At 51.6% G+C, this 18,414-nt stretch overlaps 1 protein-coding gene across 5 annotated transcripts in view; it reads left to right on the forward strand.

The window, feature by feature from the left end:
* The window catches only part of SMARCA4 (SWI/SNF related BAF chromatin remodeling complex subunit ATPase 4), an 83,346-nt gene that overhangs the window by 39,766 nt on the left and 25,166 nt on the right, over window positions 1-18,414 (forward strand). For all 5 annotated transcript variants that reach the window (XM_053910382.2, XM_053910381.1, XM_024556800.3 and 2 more), the window contains exons 16-25: window positions 1,016-1,179; window positions 6,546-6,612; window positions 7,528-7,638; window positions 9,222-9,464; window positions 11,009-11,122; window positions 12,082-12,189; window positions 13,269-13,355; window positions 14,158-14,204; window positions 15,281-15,447; window positions 17,859-18,022. In XM_053910382.2, coding sequence (XP_053766357.1) covers window positions 1,016-1,179; window positions 6,546-6,612; window positions 7,528-7,638; window positions 9,222-9,464; window positions 11,009-11,122; window positions 12,082-12,189; window positions 13,269-13,355; window positions 14,158-14,204; window positions 15,281-15,447; window positions 17,859-18,022 — 1,272 coding nt within the window. The remainder of the gene's footprint in view (window positions 1-1,015; window positions 1,180-6,545; window positions 6,613-7,527; window positions 7,639-9,221; window positions 9,465-11,008; window positions 11,123-12,081; window positions 12,190-13,268; window positions 13,356-14,157; window positions 14,205-15,280; window positions 15,448-17,858; window positions 18,023-18,414) is intronic.

Below are 18,414 nucleotides of genomic sequence, written 5' to 3' on the forward strand. Positions count from 1 at the left end.
CCAGTACCCGACCCATGTTTTCTACAGAGAGCTCTGTGCAGCATGGGAGTGGGAGCTTAACTGTCTGGAGCCCGCAACCCTGGCTCTTCCGTCTGCGAAGGTGAAGTGTGAAGTGGCACTGGCACTAAAGCTCTTTCCTGGAACAGCCAAGAGTCAGTGCTTCCACAGTGAAAATTTCTTTTTCTCTGGCCCCTTATCCAAGCTCATTTATAAGCTCCCAAGAGGCAGCTGGTTTATCTCCAAAGAACACGTTTCCCTGATTTTCCATTTGGTTGTGGCCCCTCTACCCCAACTTCCCATGAAAGAAATCTCAGAACCTCCATGCCAATATCAAGGTCCAAAGAGGAGAAGCCTGTGACCAATGGACATTTCCAGTGGTATCCAGGGGTACCCAGGGCTGCAGGCTCCAGTGGCCAGTGTAATCAAAGGAATCAGAGCTTGGCCAAAAGTTACTTCCTTAATCTCTTATGACAATTTCCAAGTTTTTCTTTATAATATACTTTATATTCCATTTGAAAAAGTCTTTTATTTAATTACCTGTATTGTGGAAATTGTCCAAGCTTTGGAAAGCTCTCAGTTAATCTGGATACAGTGGTTGGGCAGTCATTGGCTGTGTGGTGGATTCATCAGCAGGTTCCCCTGAAGCCCTAATGATCCCCCAAATCGAGTGTCACATCGCTGTGGGCAGGTTTGTCCCAGTGTGATACATGGCTTGGTGTCAGGCAGTGACAGATGGACCTTGTAATGAACTGAAGTACAGATGTGCATCTGGAAAGGCAACTTAATATTCTGTACATACGTTATTAACACAGCAACCCTGTGCCTTCCCAGGGACGGTTGCCTAGGATGAGGCTAGAGGAAAAAGGAGTGGGGCGATTGGGAGCAAAACACTGGTGCTCAGGGCATTTGGTGGCTAGGGCCGCTCTTGCTCCTGGTTGTGCTAGAGGCCCGGAAGTACGGGTAGGGCTCTCCGACCTGACCTGGGCCTCAGTGCGGGCTACCCCTCTGCTTGCAGATCAAGGGCTTGGAGTGGCTGGTGTCCCTGTACAACAACAACCTGAACGGCATCCTGGCCGACGAGATGGGCCTGGGAAAGACCATCCAAACCATCGCGCTCATCACGTACCTCATGGAGCACAAGCGCATCAATGGGCCCTTCCTCATCATCGTACCTCTCTCGTAAGTGCACCCGCCCCTGGAGGCCTGGGAGCAGCTGACGCGGGCACCCTGCTGCCTGGCTTCAGTGGCACCCCAGGCTTCATTCAGACACCTGTGTGCCAGTTTATTCAGGCTTCCCTAACAAGGTACCATAGCCTTGTGGCTTAAACAACAGGCATTGTTTTCCCAGGGCCATAAGCGTGAGAACAAGGCATCAGCAGGGCTGGTTTCTTCTGAGGCCTCTCGCTCAGCCTTGCAGGTGACCATCTCCTCCCTGTGTCCTCACACTGTCTTCCCTCTTTGTTGCTTATATCCTAATTGCGATTAGGGCCTGTCCTAATGACCTTGTTTGAACTTCATTACTTCTTCAGAAACCCTTTCTTCAAATACAGCCACATTCTGAGGTTTTAGCATTGAGGACTTCAACACTTGGCTATTAGGGAGACACAACCCGGCCCCTAACAGCCTGCCCGTGGTTTCCAAGGGCAGGCTAGGAAAGGAACGGGTGACAGTGTTAGTTCATTGTCTCAATTGGGGAAGCTCTCACAGGATGTTCTTAAGGTTCTTTTCAAGCCCACAACCAGCAAATTTCACACGAGGAAACTAAAGATCCTCCTGTTAGAAGTCTGGAGTGGAGCCGTTGAGCAGACACTGTTTCCATCCACTACCAGTGGCACTGGAGCCCTGTCAGTCCCATCCCCACCCTGGTGACACTGATGCTCAGGGGTAGTGGGGGACCCGGGTACCCAGACAGCATCCTGAGGAGGCTCTCACTGTCCTCTTCCTCCTCGCAGACACCCTTCTGGGTCCATGATTCCGCCTGCCACTCTGGGCAGCCCTCTTCCCAACTCAGCCCATGTCACAAAGTGTCTCACCTGCCCCAGGGTGTTTCCAAAAGCCCTAGGGCTCCCTGTCATTGACCCAGCTCAGGTCACATGTCAGGCACCAGTCCAATGGGCCGGGGTGGTGGATGGTCTGCTCCATTGCCAGGCTTACTATGCTCTTGGCCTGGCCCTGGAGGGGCACCCTTTGTCTTGAGCCCAGTGCTCAGTGGGGTCCATGTCATCATCAGGTCAGTGGATGAAAGGAAGAATGGGAAGCCAAGTGCTTGTGCCCACCTGCCTTCAAGATAGCCAGGCCTCCAGGGGCCACACACCCATGGGTGGGGATACCAGAACCCCACAAAAATTTAACCTGGAGAAATTTATTTCTTCTTTCTGCCTTCCCTTCCTCAAGATGGTATAAAACGGGCCACCTTGGCAGGCTTCATGGAGAGGAATGTTTCCAGTGCAGTAGGAGGTCCCAGGCTGGCAGATGGTCTTGGCGTCCTCCTTTGTGGTCATCCCCACCTTGCTTCTCAGATTCCCACTGCACTTGCCTGTGCACCGTCTCCCAGCCCTCCATGGCTGCAGTCCACTCTCTCTGTTTGTTCCCCCGAGGTGTAAGTTAATCTTCGCAGAGCTTTCTCCAACGTGCTGCTCTGCAGCCTGTTTTTTTAACTTCTCGTTTTAAAATTATTTCAGCCCTGGCCAGGTGGCTGAGTTGATTGGAGTGTCGTCAGTGCACCAAAGGGTTGTGAGTTCAGTCCCTGATTAGGGCACATACCCATGTTGCAGGTCTGATCCCTCGTTGGGGTGCATATGGGAGGCAACTGATTAATGTTTCTCTCTCTCTCTCTCTCTCTCTCTCTCTCTCTCTTTCTCTCTCTCTCCCCCCCTCTCCCCACCCCCTTCCTCTCTTTCTAAAAATCAATGAACATACTCTCAGGTGAAGAAAAAATTAAAATTATTTCAGACTTACAGCGATTGCAAAAATAGTGTGAAGAATTCCTATACATCTTTCACCTGGCCTCCCAAATCATGCATAACCCCAGGACAGTCAACACCAGGAAGGCCACAATGACTTAATATTGTTCATGAGTCTAGAGACCTTAGTCAAGTATCTATTTCCCCAGTAATAATCTTTTTCTCTGGTCGCGAATCCCACTTTTCATTTTGCTGTGGCATGTCTGTGACAGTTCCCCAGTCCACATTTGTCCTTTATAATCCTGACACTTGAATTCTGGTCAGGCTCTTCTTCACATTGTGTGTGTTTGTGTGATGTGCCTATTTCTGAAATTCGGGCAAGAATTCCCCAAGAGGGGTGCTGTGCCCGTTTGGGGTCCTCGTGTCAGGAGTCACAAGGAAAGGGGAACTTTAGTCTTGGCTATGTGCTGCTTTGTAAGGAAGAACTATCCCTTCTGCTCCATTTATTTGTTCATGTAATTCTTTATATCACCATGGGTTCTATTACCATAGGAGCCCAGATTGGACACTGTTGTTATTTATTTTATTTCTTAAATTGTCCCAGGTTTGGTCTGGGGAGACCGTACCAGTAGGCTTTAACATGTCCCTGTCATTGTGTTGTGGTGGTTGGTTTACTTTAGGATACTTTCAGGTTTATGAAAATGATGTGAAGATACTACAGCGAGCTCCTGGATGCCCTCCCCCCATCTGCCCCGGTGTCAGTAATATCGCACATGGCTGTGTTCCCTTTGTCACAACTCAGGAGCCCGCCCTGGCACACCACTAGACACTGGACGCCCGACTTCATTTGTATGGCCCTGGTTTTTCCCTGGTGCCTGGTTTCTATTCCAGGACCCTATATTACCTTTAGTCGTCACGTGCCCCTAGCCTTCCCTGGTCTATGACTGTTCCTCAAATTATCCATATCGTTGGTGACCTTGATGGTTTTAAGGAGGACTGCTGAGGTGTTTTGTAGGGTATCCCTCTGTCTGGGTCTGCCTGGTGATTTTTCCTCATGCTTACATGGGACAAAGGACTATGGGTCAAGTGCCCCTCTCGTCACATCATGTCAAGGACAGTTACTGTCAACATGACTTCTCGATGTTGACATTGTCCCAATCACCTGGTGTGAGGGTGGATGCTTGTCAGCTGTCTGCTGTGAGGTTTCTCTTTTTTTCTCCTTTCCACACTGTATTCTGGGGAAAAGTCACTGTGCTCACCCCATACGCAAGGGGTGGACAGTTCAGCCCCACCTCCTTGAGGGGAAATAGATACGTAAGTTATTTGGAGTTCTTCTGTACAGATTTCTTCTCTCCCAGTTGTTAATTTATTTAGTCACTTCTTGTCAGTGTGGACTCATGGATATTTAGTTTATATTTTGGGCTATACTCCAATGCTAGTTTACTTAGTCCCTCTGAGTATTCCAGCTGTGGCTATCGGCAGCTCTTTCAGTTTGCTCTTCTGTCCCCCATCACTGTGAGGTGTTTTGAGCAATTTGATTTTTGGCAACCAAAGATGCTCCAAGCTCAGCTTGTATATTTTCCACCCATGCCTGGCATCAGCCTGGTTTAACTTAATAAAGAATGGAATTAGAAGCCAAGACCTGGGTGCTAGGTGTGTTTCCTTCTTCTGGGGTGTCCTTACTTCTAGCCCCTCTCTGTGGACATCACTAGGAAATATGCGTACGTGTACTAAGCCTTATATGCACACACATGCACGTCACTGCTCTGTCTAGTCACCTGTATGTATTAAACTAAACATACGCATACTGTAGTCTCCGATTCTTGGCTAGGACCCCAGGGTTCATTCTAGGGTTTTTGTTTGTTTGTTCCCAGTGTACATATATAGTACTTTCACAATAGTTAACCATGAGAGCCAACTCTACCGCGTAGAGTGCTGGGTTTAGATCCAGGTCCTTTTGTCTTTAGGCCTACAGCTTCCAGTTAAAACCCTTTTTCCGAGGTTAAGTCGGCTCCTTTTCCCCATTCCCTTCAGTGGGGTTATACCGTGTGTTGATCTTCAGCCTTTTATAGTATGTTCTACCCAGACAAGGTGCAGACTGTCAAATGTCGTCTCTTCCAAGCCAGAAGAGCTATCTGTGCCCTAGAGAATGTTATAGACTTTGGGCATTCAGCTGTCCCATCTACCGGTTGGCATGTGCAGCTCTCTACTGTGAGTTTGTTTGTCCTGCCTTCCTCTTGACCTCTGTCTTGCGTCTGTGTCCTCATACCCCCTCCTGCTACATGTGCTCCTCATACCTCAGGCTTTACTTTTCAGCTTCTGTCTCTTAGACTGTCCCCCACTGTTCCCTGCAACAGAAGCCTGACCTCAGTGACTGGACCAGGGTGATCTTGCTGATCCTCAGTAAGGTGAAGTCCAGAGCCAGGCCATCAGGGTGGGCCCGGTGGCTTTAACATGGCATCCCAGGCCCAGGCTCCTACAGTTTTCTGTTCGGTCATCCTTAGCATGTGACTTGTGCTATCAGGCTTCTTACCTCATGGTTGCAAAATGATTGCCCTGTTTCCATCATCTCATCTCCGTTCCCAACATAATGAGCATGGCAAAAGACAACAGGAACATGTGGCATCTGAGTCTCCCCACTCTCCACTATCCTTCAGGAGCCTCCCCAGCTTTCAACCCAGTAACTGGAGCTTTCATTTTATTGTCTTCTGACCGTGTCCACCTGGTTGGCCCTGAATGCGCCAGGGAGCCTGGGTTTAAGGCAGAGATAGCACCACCCTCGTGGAGCTTCTTGGAGAGAGAAGTTGGATGAACTGCGAGCAGTCTACCACTCGGCCTGTCTCTATAGGCCACCCAGTCTAGACTTTCTGCGTGGGTTCCCTCCCCCACCGAAAACTAGGTGTCTCAGTGTTTCTCTGAGAACTTGCCACCTTGTGAATTTGGCTTTATTGTTGCTGTCACCCTCTCATGAAGCTCTCTCTTATGATCCCAAGTGACATGCCTCCTTACCAACCTTCTCCCAGCCCCCACATTCAGTCACTGCCAGCCTCTCTCTTTTCCCCCTTTTCTTGGCTTTGGGCATCCCATGAAGAAGCAGCTACAAGTTCTCACTCCCACGCTGCTCCCACTCCTCCAGTCCTCCACCTGAACCCAGCATGGTCACTTGCTTATCATCGTCTTTTGTGTCTTGCTGGGCAGTTTTTTGTGAGGTGACATAAAGCTACAGGTGGTTTCTCTCATATTCCCAGGCCTCCATAGCCTGACCTCTAGCACGGTTCTGAAACGAAGCATCGTGAGTCTGCATTTTTCCTGGGAGCAGATTTGCAGCACATGGCTTATTCTCACAGAGGGCTGTGACCCCACATCAGTGACAGAGAACTGGTCTGTAAGGTCCAACTCTGGGTTTCGCCCTCTTTGGCCTCCTGGCTCCAGCCCAGGCTGACCCAGGCTCCTCCCTGTCCCTGTATCCACCGCCACACTGTGCCTGTTTTTCCTCACTTGGCCACCTTTGGAGACATTTGGTTACTCTGCCAGCTCTGAATCTCAGCCACGGTGGCCTCTCTCCGCAGTGTGCATTGGTATGAACAGAGAGCTGTTGTTGACCGAACTAGAACCTGACTGTTTCTTTCTTGTTTCCGTCAGGACACTGTCAAACTGGGCGTACGAATTTGACAAGTGGGCTCCCTCTGTGGTGAAGGTGTCCTACAAGGTATGTCACCAGCTGAGCAGGTAGACATTGGTGAGGGCAGGGTAGGAGACTAGGGAATGCAGATAAATGAATAGGAAAGTGAACTCGCAATTTAAGTGAAGTTATGGACTAGTTTGTGGGTGACATTGATGCAGTCCCTTGAAAATTTTGTTATTTTCACCTGAGCTTTGATTAAAACTCAGTCATGTACGATGACTTACCTAGATCAGTTCCCCCTGTGAAGTAGGGATTAATGTGCTTGTTGTCATGCTGGGGAAACTGATGCAGACAGGGCCTTATGCGGCCACTTAGTGGCGGAGCCAGATTATGCCTGGCCACTGGGCTCGTCACCCTGTGCTGTGAGGCTGTTTGCCCATCACGGGGAGGAGAACATGTTGGCAGCAGGGACAGCGTGTGCAGGGAAAACTTAGCACATTTGAGGAGTTAAAAGTAGTTCTGGCAAAAGCTTATGGGATCCAGTGAAGAGTCTGTGTGGATTGTGAGCCTGGAGAATGCTAGGGCCCTGGTCACATGGTTCAGGAGTTTGGACCTGGGAGAGGGACTGGGCAGATTTGCTCATTGCAAATAGGCTGGAGCCGCCTACAGGGAGTGATCTTAGTGCCTGGCACTCAGATGAGAGCTTTTTAGGGGGGGCCCTGGTTTCCAGCTTGGAGGCCTGAGCTGGGACCCAGGAAGAGTTTGGGAGCTTATTGGCCACTGGCATTGATGGTGGTGCAGGCAGCAAGCCTCCCAGAAGGCCTGGGCTACCAACAGGCCACAAGCCTTTCTTTGCTCCCTACAGTTGGCACTCAGCATGTTGGGGTTGAAGGGCAGGAGCCAGCAGCCTCACCCAGCTCTCCTGCCTTATCAGGGTGCTGTGGCCTGGCCCCCACGTCTCCTGGAAGCTGATGTGTGTGTGTCATCTGTTTTTCACAGGGCTCTCCAGCGGCCAGGCGGGCTTTCGTTCCGCAGCTCCGGAGTGGCAAGTTCAATGTCTTGCTAACGACATACGAGTACATCATTAAAGACAAGCACATCCTTGCCAAGGTAGCGTGTCCTCATGTAAAAGACCAGGCCCAGGCTCTCAGTACTGTCAGGGAGCCTGTGTCCTGTCTGTCTAGGTATGTCACACTTGTCATGTGTATGTCACACTTCCCATCTTCTCAAAGCCCCTTGTAAGTAATTTTTCACTGATTCCCCTGCACGTGTGTCTAGACATCTGCTGTGTGTGTGTGAAAGGTCTTGGTCGAGGTGACCTTGGATTTGCCTCTCTGTTCCCAGGTTGGCCCAGGGTTAGGTCCAAAGACAGGGTTGTCTACCCAGCACATGAGCTGGCTCCTCATGGGGCTTTTGGCCAAAGACCTGGTCGCACAAGATGCCTCCTGACCCTGTTGCCTGCCTACATTGTCCCTGGTAGGGCCACGGAGAAGCCAGCCTTGTCTTTACCTGTCTCTAGAGGCCTTTGCCCTCCCTCCCTGCCAGCACAGCCACGTGAAACAACCCATGATGCTCTCTGAGGCCCTGTGTGGTCCATCAGCTTTGGGCTGCTGGGCTGGGTTGCGCAGTGGTGGCTGTGCAGGTCTCTTAGCTGATGTAGTTGTGAAGGCAGCTCTAGTTAGGCCATAGTGAATTACTGAGAACATCCTGTGACCCTGATGTAAAACAGACACTCTCCCTTGCATGTAAAAAGCTTGTTTCCTGTTTGAAAAGGGATGGAGGCTGAAGATTATGCATCATTATCAAGGTTATCTCATCAGTAACCCATCCAGTAGAGTGAAGTAGAAGGTAGAGCAGTGGTGGAGGAAGTGTTTACAAGTTACCACGCCTCTGGGGCTTGGTCAGAGTGATGATACTGGGTACCTGATAAGGCGTCTGAAAGGCCCAGAGAACAGATGCCCAGTGTGCCTGTCACCCTCTGACTCAGTACAAAGCCATCTGTGTTTATCTGACAGTGGCTTTAATTAACAAACACTCTGCAACGGGGGTTCCTCGTGAGAGAAAGCTGCTGCGCCACTCCCCCAGCCAGATCTGCCTCCAACACAGCACTGCCTCACTCTGGCCGCAGTGTGTCCCCGGGGCGGCTAAAGCACAGGGCGGCCACGCACTGCTAGAATCAACTGCTAGCCCGTACCCACCAGATGCGTAGCCACCAGCAGGCTCTGCGGTGCAGCCTCGACCCCCAGGCTCATGCTCTGTACCTGCCTGTGTCGCTCTTGCCTTTGGAGACACAGCCTGCTGATTGGAAAATGCACTCATTACTGCACCACGTCCTCTCCCAGTGGGGCCACTTTGATCTGTGATGGGTGTGTTTGGGGATTATTCTATGCTGCATATCACATACATAATTTGAGGGGGAAACCAGAGTACTTTTGTGCAGCTTGCTGTTTTTAGCCAACATCAGGTTACAGGCATGTCTCCCTGTCCGTCCTCACCTCCTGCTTTATAAAGGCATGTTGTATGTCTGTCTCTCAGTGAGCTGCCCCCTTGTCAAGACATTGTCATGCCCACATTCTCTACCTCGATGGGCTCTTCCGCCTGGAGCCCTCTTGCCTACTGGCTGTGAGAGTGCGCTCTGCTGAGGGCAGCCCCGCAGCCTGTCTTCCTCTCAACACTTGCTGTTGGGCCTACAGATCCGATGGAAGTACATGATTGTGGATGAAGGCCACCGCATGAAGAACCACCACTGCAAGCTGACGCAGGTCCTCAATACACACTACGTGGCCCCCCGCCGCCTGCTGCTGACAGGCACACCGCTGCAGAACAAGCTCCCTGAGCTCTGGGCGCTCCTCAACTTTCTGCTGCCCACCATCTTCAAAAGCTGTAGCACCTTTGAGCAGTGGTTCAATGCGCCTTTTGCCATGACCGGAGAAAAGGTGTGTGGGTCCAGCCTTGTGGTGGTGGGGTGGGGCAGGGCACCATGGTTGTGGGCCATCCTCAAGGAGCTGGATGTGCTTTGAGTGCCCACCACAGTGGGATGGGATTGTGCTAGGTCCATGTCTTCATAGAATAAGGTAGCCTTGACCCTGAGGCTGGAGGAGCCATGAGAGCCCCAGAGAAGAGCAGTGATCGAGAGGGTGAACTCTGGGGAAACAGCTGGGGCTTCCCTGACCCTGAGGCCCAGACACAGGGCACAGTGAGGACTGTGGCCTTTGAGGCAGCTGTAGGGCCAGAGCAAGGGTGTCCAGACACAGCTGGAGGGCCTAAGGGGCTTTTTGTCCCTTTAAGGAGTTTAGGTTTCACCCTAAGGGTAGTAGGAAGCTCAAAAGTTTGTAGTCATAGGAGCAACATGGCCAGATTCTGTGCATTCTGTTTTTAAAGAGCTGTGTGGCTGGTGTACCTCAAGGTCTGTATGGCTGCGGTGGCATCGTCAGTCTGAAAACCAAACTGTGGCATGTGGCTGTTGGGGACCAGGTCTTCATCATTTGATGAACTCCCCACCTGGCGCTAGAGTGAGCCACCCAGCTGTTGGGGTTTGAGCTGTGTTTGTGGGCCAGCTGCATTTTTTGTTGAAGGAATAGGGTCAACTATAGAGGGTAATGAGGAGTGTCACTGCCCTCTAGTTCCTGACAATGAGGTTTTCCTTAGACAGGTGCAGGGCAGCTGGGGCCGCCCCATCATGTGTGCGGGGGCCTCTGCTGGCATCATCTACGAGGTGCCCCATCCTTGGCACCAGCTTAGGCTGAAGCCCTTGTGAAGGAGAAACTGAAGCCTTGTCAAGAGTCCCGGGGCCCCCAGCCCAAGAGCTGAGGAGCAAATGCTCTAGTTTCATTTATTTTTAAGTTGAGCGAAAACTTTGCCGGGAGATTTTTTAGGAGACCCATATATGAAAAATTCAGGTGTCACCTTATTTTTCACTTTGTAAAAATCTTTAAAGATTTAACGTTTTACCAGAGTAGCAGTCGCCCTGAGAGCAGTTCTTCTTCCCCTCCATCCCATCCCAGCTGAGATGGATCATCTCGTTAACACCGAATGTTTTCTGAATGTGGCCCCCATGGTGCCACTTAGTTTTCATTTGGATGTGCTGGTTGGCTTCCAAGCACTTGAGTTGGTATTACTTTGGGGAAAACACTCTCAGCATGAGGAGGATTTTTATTTTCTTCGAGTTTGTCTTTAGTTCCTACATTTTCGGCCATGAATGTAGTGCCACAGTGTGCTGCTGTGTCCCTCTTTATAAGACCTACAGAACATGGTACTCTGGGGCCTTTGGTTCCATGACCTGGCATTTCTAGGGAAGGAATCAGATACTAGCTGTTTTCCAAAGGAAGAGGGTTCCTTGCCAAGCCCCATAAAACAGGAGGCAGTCTGAAAAGGACGGGCTAGTGCTCAGGGCGAATCCAGGTGACCCTGTGTACCCCTCCCCATTCCCTGGCCCCTGCTTTGGAAGTGATGCTTGGTTTTCATGTCCCATGCACATCAGGTGGACCTGAACGAGGAGGAGACCATTCTCATCATTCGGCGTCTCCACAAAGTGCTACGGCCCTTCCTGCTCCGGCGGCTCAAGAAGGAGGTCGAAGCTCAGTTGCCTGAAAAGGTAACAGGAGGGTTTTATGTACCAGAAACCACAGTGCAGCATCGTGCGGGGCTTCCCCAGGGTGGGCCTGCTGAGGTGGCTTTCCAGTCATCCCTGGCCTGTGGTCTCATGGTCCTGGCCTTGCCCTGGCATTCTAGAGTTGATCCATCCTACGGACGGCCACTTACCCCTCTGGGCCGCTAAAGTGGAAGGCAGGGGTATCAGGTTAGAGTACAGAATCCCTCCTGCTGTCAGCAGGCCAGATGCCTGGGCAGGTCCTGCCCGACCATGTCACGAGAGCATGGAGGCCACGGGCTCTCTGGGTTGAGCTGCTCCCCACTGTGACATGTGCCTGAATTCTTGCTCAGGGAACCCGTACCACAGTGGTCCTCAGGGCCCCTCTGTTCCTCCATGATAGGGCTGGGGGTTCCTGGCCATAGTCATCCCTTTAGTCATACTTACACTGTGTTTGCTGGCCAACTATGGAGAGGCCTTCAGAAGGTGGCCAAGTGTGTCTCCAAACAACAGGGAGCAGCCCGTCATTTCCCCAGAAGGCCGGAGCCGGCTCTCATTAGGCTGCTGTGAGCCGCATGCTCCTCTCTCCACTGCCCAGGTGGCTGTGGAGCAATCACTGGTTAGTCCCGGAGCCGGAATCAGGCTTGTTCCTGCCGGAACCTTGAGCACTGAGAGTGGGAAAGAGAGGGATGGAAGCAGAGGCTGTAGGGGCGAGAGCAGCCCAGATCTCCCCCTCCGGGTTTCTCTGCCCTGGTGCATATACCATAGTCCATGACTTCCCTCGTGCCCCCAGCTGTTGGGGCTCTTCAGTGTGACCCCTTGTGTACCTAGATCAAAACACACATCCCAGGCCCAGAATGCTGCCAAGAAGCATCCTGCCTCAGAGACAGATGGGCCAGGGCAGTGGGGAGGGAGTAGGCTCAGAGCCCCCGGGCCCCCATTGATGGTGTCTGTGCCCCTTGCAGGTGGAATACGTCATCAAATGCGACATGTCGGCTCTGCAGCGTGTGCTGTACCGGCACATGCAGGCCAAGGGCGTGCTGCTGACCGATGGCTCCGAGAAGGACAAGAAGGTTGGCCTGGCCCCACATCCCCACCTAGGTGTTCGGGGGGTGGGTTTGGGACACCCGGGTGTGTGGGGCCTGAGCACACTCTGACCAGTGGGCCTTCCACCTCCTTGGAGCTTATTGTTGTGGTCAAGGCCTCATCTGGCAGTGATCTGCAGGGTACTGCAGAGCTATTGTTTAAGTCACAGCTGGTGTGAACAGGCTTAGTCAGTAATTCCGTGAGAGCAGAGGCTCGTGGCCCATTTCTGGAGCACACTTAGTTCTCCAAGACCCTCCCAAGTCACCTGTTGTCTTCTGTCCTCTCTACTGATAAAAATGTTAGCCCCACAGGGGTGACCGTCAGCAGCATGGGGCCCAGCACTAACTCCTGCAGAGTTAGACTGTCCTGGTGAGCCCCACCTTTCCAGCTGGGAAAAAGCTGCCTCAACGGTGATGACCACTTAGTCCCTTCACCTTGTTAACAAGTGGCATTGAACTAGAGACATAGGACTAGGGGTTGGGCAGGCTGCTGCCTTCTGGGATCTCTCTGAGGTCCCAGTGCCCACCTCCCCCAGCTCCCCTCACCAGAACTGAAATTATCCCCCCAGGTCTCTTGATTCTGCCACTAGTTCCTCCAGCTCAGCCCTGCCTCCCCATTTCCTTCTCTAGATGTTTTATTCGGGCCCTTTTTTTCCTGAGCTGTGGTAGCAGCTTGTTTCCTGGTCTATTTCTGTCCCATAGCATCCACTCATCCCTGAATCCTTCCTCCCCCCTGGAGCCAGAGACCCTCCTAAGTCAGGCCCATCTAGCTGCAGCCCCCCAGGGACTTGCCATAATGACCAGAGTGAAGCTGGCCTCGAGAGTGCTTGTGATTCAACCTCAGCTCTGTCACTCTTACTTCCCTTCCACCTCCCCAGTGCGCCAGGCAATCTCTGCAACCCCCAGAGCTGGCTTCAAGCCTCTGAGCCCCCACAGGAGCCAGCTCCTCACTTCTGATTTCTCTTCCACAAGCCATACCTGCCCCTAAAGCTTCTCCTTCCACAGTGCCCTTTCTACCACCCACCCCGGGACAAGAGCCAATCTATGAGACTCTCCTTCCTCTGCAGGGCAAAGGCGGCACCAAAACCCTGATGAACACCATCATGCAGCTGAGGAAGATCTGTAACCACCCGTACATGTTTCAGCACATCGAGGTGAGCCCACCCTGGCCCTGCCCTGAGCACTGTCACTGGGGACAGCAAGCCCAGCTGAACCCCTACACAGAGCTAGATTGCTTCTCCCTGAAACATTTTTTAAAAAGTAGTTTACTGTATTTTGAATAGGAGTGCCTATAGATTTGATTGTTGATTTTCATTTTGAAAGTGTTTATGGAAAAGAATCTGAACAGTGTAGGAAAATAAGTGATAGAAATGGGAGCCCCTGAAAGCCCACCCTCGGATAACCATGGAGTGTTAGGAAACTCTTCTTTGGGTTGTTTTCCACCTGTTGGGGTCACACTGTCTGTGTTCATTGACACACTAGCGTTTCCCCCTCAGTGACATTTGGTGCTGTCCTGGGTCATTGCCTCGACTCAGAGCAGCGTTTCTCTTCTTAAAGTCACTGGGTCATAACCGTTTGGGCCATGGGGCCCTTTGAGAATTGGGATTCCTGCTTCTGGAGAGCACACATATGTTCATGTTTTTTGGCATAACGTCTCAGGGTTGTTGGAATACCCCGGATGCCCCCAGGGTTTCGTTTCAGCGCTGTCAGGGTGGTCTCAGGCACACGATGTCCCTGTGTGACCATTTTTGTTGTTAAGAATGTTACCTCCTGGCTTCCTTTCCTTCATTAGAACATGAAGGAATGGACATCGTGGGATAGAAAAGTTTGCCATCTGTGTGTGGCCTCAGAGCCACTGTGAGCAATCCCTGAGCACTAGTGTGAGGGATCAGAGGTGTGCTGGGCAGCCTGTTTCTGTCCCCCTCCCCCATTGAATTCTCTCTCATTCCATTGCAGGAGTCCTTTTCCGAGCACCTGGGGTTTACCGGCGGCATTGTCCAAGGGTGAGACACTTCCCAGCTGCATGGGGTGGGCAGGCGGGCCACCAGGTGGTGCTTCTCACATGTTTTGTTGGCTTTATTGCATTGGTCCAATTTCAAAGGCACTATATTCATGGCAGGAAATTTAGGAACTATAGACAAACTCAAAGAAGAAAATAAAAATCCTCCTCATGTTGAGAGTTGCCCACCATTAATCCCCAGAGGCAGAAATTCTAAGGCTGGCCTGCTTTCCTGGCCTCACTCTGCCACCTCCCTCCGTGCTCTGTGAACCTTCACAGCTTTCTTAACCGCTTGGAGCCTCAACTCGAGGTTCTCTATACAGTGTGCTACCTGCCATGCTGTGGCTGTGTTTCTCTGTAGCATTGTTTATGAAGGGCAGCCCAGGCTTTTTTAAGCCCCTGGTGTTAGACATGGAAGCTGCCTCTGCATTTCACCATTGCCAACAGCCTTGCTAAAAACATTGTTACAGCTAAAGCCACCATTGTTTGTCTGGAATACTAAGCCACTTCTAAGAGCCACATCAAAGAGCGAAAAGGTCTTTTTGAGGTGCATTTTTTATTTCACATTGCGTAATGGTGTCCCACAGATGTGGGTTTGAGTCCTGGCCTGGGCATAGCGGCAGCCATGTTGAACTGTCCCCCCTCAGCCTCAGTTTCCACATCTGCAAACCGGGGTTTGTAGACCAGAGTGACTGAGAGGAGCTGCAGTGGCCCTTAGCCCTGCCTGTGACTCGCTGTGGGCCCTCTACAAATGCGGATGTTGTACGTGGTTCTTGAACAAAATGGATACGTTGTTGCAGCCTAATTAACAATAGCAGCTCTTCTCACTCTTGCAAGTACGTGGTCACCTTTGACCAAGGATGACTTGAGTTTTAGTTGGGTTGAAATGTCTTTGCTAAATCTTCATGGGCTTTGGGGGTCTGCCCAGGAAGCCACTTCTGTGCCCTTGACCCTGATGGCCAGCCCATGTAGGCTGGTTCAAGTCAGCCTGGAGATGGGAGTGTGCCTCCTCCTTTTCCCACCTGCAAGGTACCGTGGTTAACATTGTATATATTCTTCCCGCCTCCCTCCACTGACCAGGCTGGACCTATACCGAGCCTCAGGGAAATTTGAGCTCCTCGATAGAATTTTGCCCAAACTTCGTGCCACCAACCATAAAGTGCTGCTCTTCTGTCAAATGACCTCCCTCATGACGATCATGGAAGATTATTTTGCATATCGTGGCTTTAAATACCTCAGGCTTGATGGTGAGTATGACTGAGAGATATTGTTAAGGGGGCTCATGCACAGCTACCAAAGCTTCTGGTCAGCATGCCCTCCCATGCAAGGCAGGGCAAGGCCCAAAGACTCTTAAGTGTATGTACTGGCAGGAGTGAGCACAGCACCATGCTCGATTAAACAGGGCTCTGGAAGCATTGTGTCTAGATCCAGAGCCAGTGGCCTAGGAGGCTGGCTGGGTCTTGTTGAAATGTTGTTAAGGGGTACCCAGCAGTGTTCTTTTGGTTGGAAGTGACAGAAACTCATACCATGTGTGCTTAGGGAAAAAAGCCTTGATAGACTCATAACTGAACCCCAAATGTTATCTTGCTTCAGGCATTGCTTAATCCAGGTTTCCAGATTATATTGCAGGGGTTTTTCTGGAGTCTGTGGCTCCTTTATCCTCAGGCATCCTCTCCAGGTTTCCCTTCCCCCTGCCTTGCATCGTGAACAGGGGTAGCCCTTCATTTCCCCAGAAGTCCAGGGCCGGCTCTCATTAGGCTGCTGTGAGCCGCATGCCCCTCTCTCTACTGCCCAGGTGGTTGTGGAGCAATCACTGGTCAGTCCTGGAGCTGGAATCAGGCTCGTCCCTCCGGGAACCTTGAACACTGAGAATGGGAAAGAGAGGGAGAGAAACATGCTGTAGGGGCGAGAGCAGCAAGAACCCCAGGGAACAGCACTTGGCTGTGACTGCATTGTCTCATAAGAAGTCCTGCATTTCTGCCTTTTTCCCACCACGAGGAAGCTAGGGTCAGGAGTGGGCTGAGTGAGGTGCCGACAGCCTGCAGGACATGTTGTTTGACGTGTCAACTAAGCCGGGGGAGGGGGCAGTGCCAGAGGGAGTTGCCCTACTCTGGTAGATGGTGGGAGGGGACGGGGGTCATGAGAAAAATGAACTTGGGAGGCACTGGAGTGGACGTGGTTAAGCAGCTATCTTCATTCCCCACACTGCTTCTCAGAACCTTTGAGTGCATTGCCAAATCCGTCTCCATGGCCAGATGCCCCAGACCTCTGTACTCCTGTTTTGTCTTTCACTGTGCATCTGTGGGACTCTGGTTGCTGGGCTGGTCATCTGTTGGCCTCTGCCCTCCCTGCCTCCACCCAGAACTGCCCTGAATCTTGCCTTTTCTCATCCTGTTCTTGAAACTCTTTCCCCAGGCAACCTTTAAGAACACAAATCTGATCGTATGTCTCACTTCGCCCCTCCCTCTGTGCCTTGGCCTCTCCAGCGGCTTCCCCATCCTTTGGGAGAGGAAGAGGCCGTAGGAGAGGCCTCTTCCCCTAGGAGAGGCCGTATTTGGAGAGTGTATTCCCACCCCCGCAGTGCCCATCCACCTGCTCCCTTTTTCCCTTTTCCCCTTAACATGGGTCCTCTCCCTAAGGGTGAGGATTTGTGGGTTAGGCATGGTTCATCCCTAGTACCTCTCCTGGTCATGGCCACACAGGAGGAAAATCTGGTAGAGAAGGAAGGGTGGGCTCAGTGACACATTGAAAAATTGAACCTTCCACCATGGGAATAGTAAGAGTGAGGGCACAGGCCTAGCGTCTGGGAAGTCAGCCCCTCCTCTAGGCCTGTCCCTGCCCCACCTCAGATCTGGTGCAGCTGTGGGCACATCTGGACCCCAGACTCTAGTGGGCAGTGGGCCTTTGGTCTGTTCATTGGAGCATGTAGGTGAGTGGCAAGAAGTGTTTAATTTTTGTTTCATCACCAAAAATGACTCCTGAATTCGCCAAGGCACCTCTGCTCTGAGCTGGCAGCAATCTGAGGAGCTTGGATGCCTCTCTGACACTCATGATGTTGAGGATCTTGTCCTAGCTCATCCCCTGAGAGTCCCTATAACTCTGAGAAGGGGAAGCGTGTCCTGCCCAAAGGGAAACAAGTCCCTGATATAAGGTGCCTGTGTGCTTGCCTGCAGGAGGTTCTCTCTGTGAACAAGAAATCCCATTGCAGTAGGGTTGAAGGCAGGCTCTTGGCCTTTGTTCAGTTGCTTGTTCCCATGTTTGGGGGGTGCAGTGTTACCAACATTAGCTGGGTGGGCAGGGGTTGGTGGTAACAGCAGCACTGACAGGGCACCCTTGTTGCCTGGGTGTTGCCAGGGCTCAAGCCCGGACTTGCATCCCCGTTTTATACGAAGGAGGCACAGCCGTCCCTTTGGGACTTAGTCTCACCTTTGGGGTTGGGGAGAGTGACATTCAGTCCTGTCACTGTAAATCCAAGATACTGATTGCAACTCAGGGCCACGAGTTGAGCTAGTGTGGCTGTGGCTTAGGTGGCCCCTGTGGGCCACGTGTGGGTGTGATCTCTGGTCTCCAAAACAGGTGTCCCTGTCTCTCTCTCCTCACTACCACCCATCTCCCCTCCCAGTCACCCCACTAACCCTGTTCTCCTCATACCCGGCAGGAACCACAAAAGCAGAGGATCGAGGCATGCTGCTGAAAACCTTCAATGAGCCTGGCTCCGAGTACTTTATCTTCCTGCTCAGCACCCGGGCCGGGGGGCTCGGCCTGAACCTCCAGTCGGCTGACACTGTGATCATTTTTGACAGTGATTGGAACCCCCACCAGGTAAAAGCCGCTGGCACCCTGTGGGGAGAGGCTTGAGGCCACCGGCATGAGCGCTACCAGCCTCCTTGACATATCCCGACCGAGGAGCCACAGCACCTGCAGCTCCCGAGGCCCTTGGAAAGAAGCCCAGAGAGTATTCTTTTCCTCGGTTTCTCAAACCAAATGTAGATTTTTGTTCTGATTGTGACAAAAATATGTTCCATTGTCATGTATGTTAAACATCTTGGTATAACACAAACATGGAAAGGAAGTGGAAAAGGCCTCAATCCTATCAGCTGTCACTAATCGTCACTGTTTTTTTAATTGATTTTTATAGAAAGAGAGAAATGTGGATTTGTTGTTTCATTTATTTATGCACTCATTGGTTGTATGTGCCCTGACCGGGGATTAAA

This window comes from Desmodus rotundus, chromosome 9 (assembly GCF_022682495.2).
Source record: "Desmodus rotundus isolate HL8 chromosome 9, HLdesRot8A.1, whole genome shotgun sequence".
In the NCBI taxonomy this organism is placed as follows: Eukaryota; Metazoa; Chordata; class Mammalia; order Chiroptera; family Phyllostomidae; genus Desmodus; species Desmodus rotundus.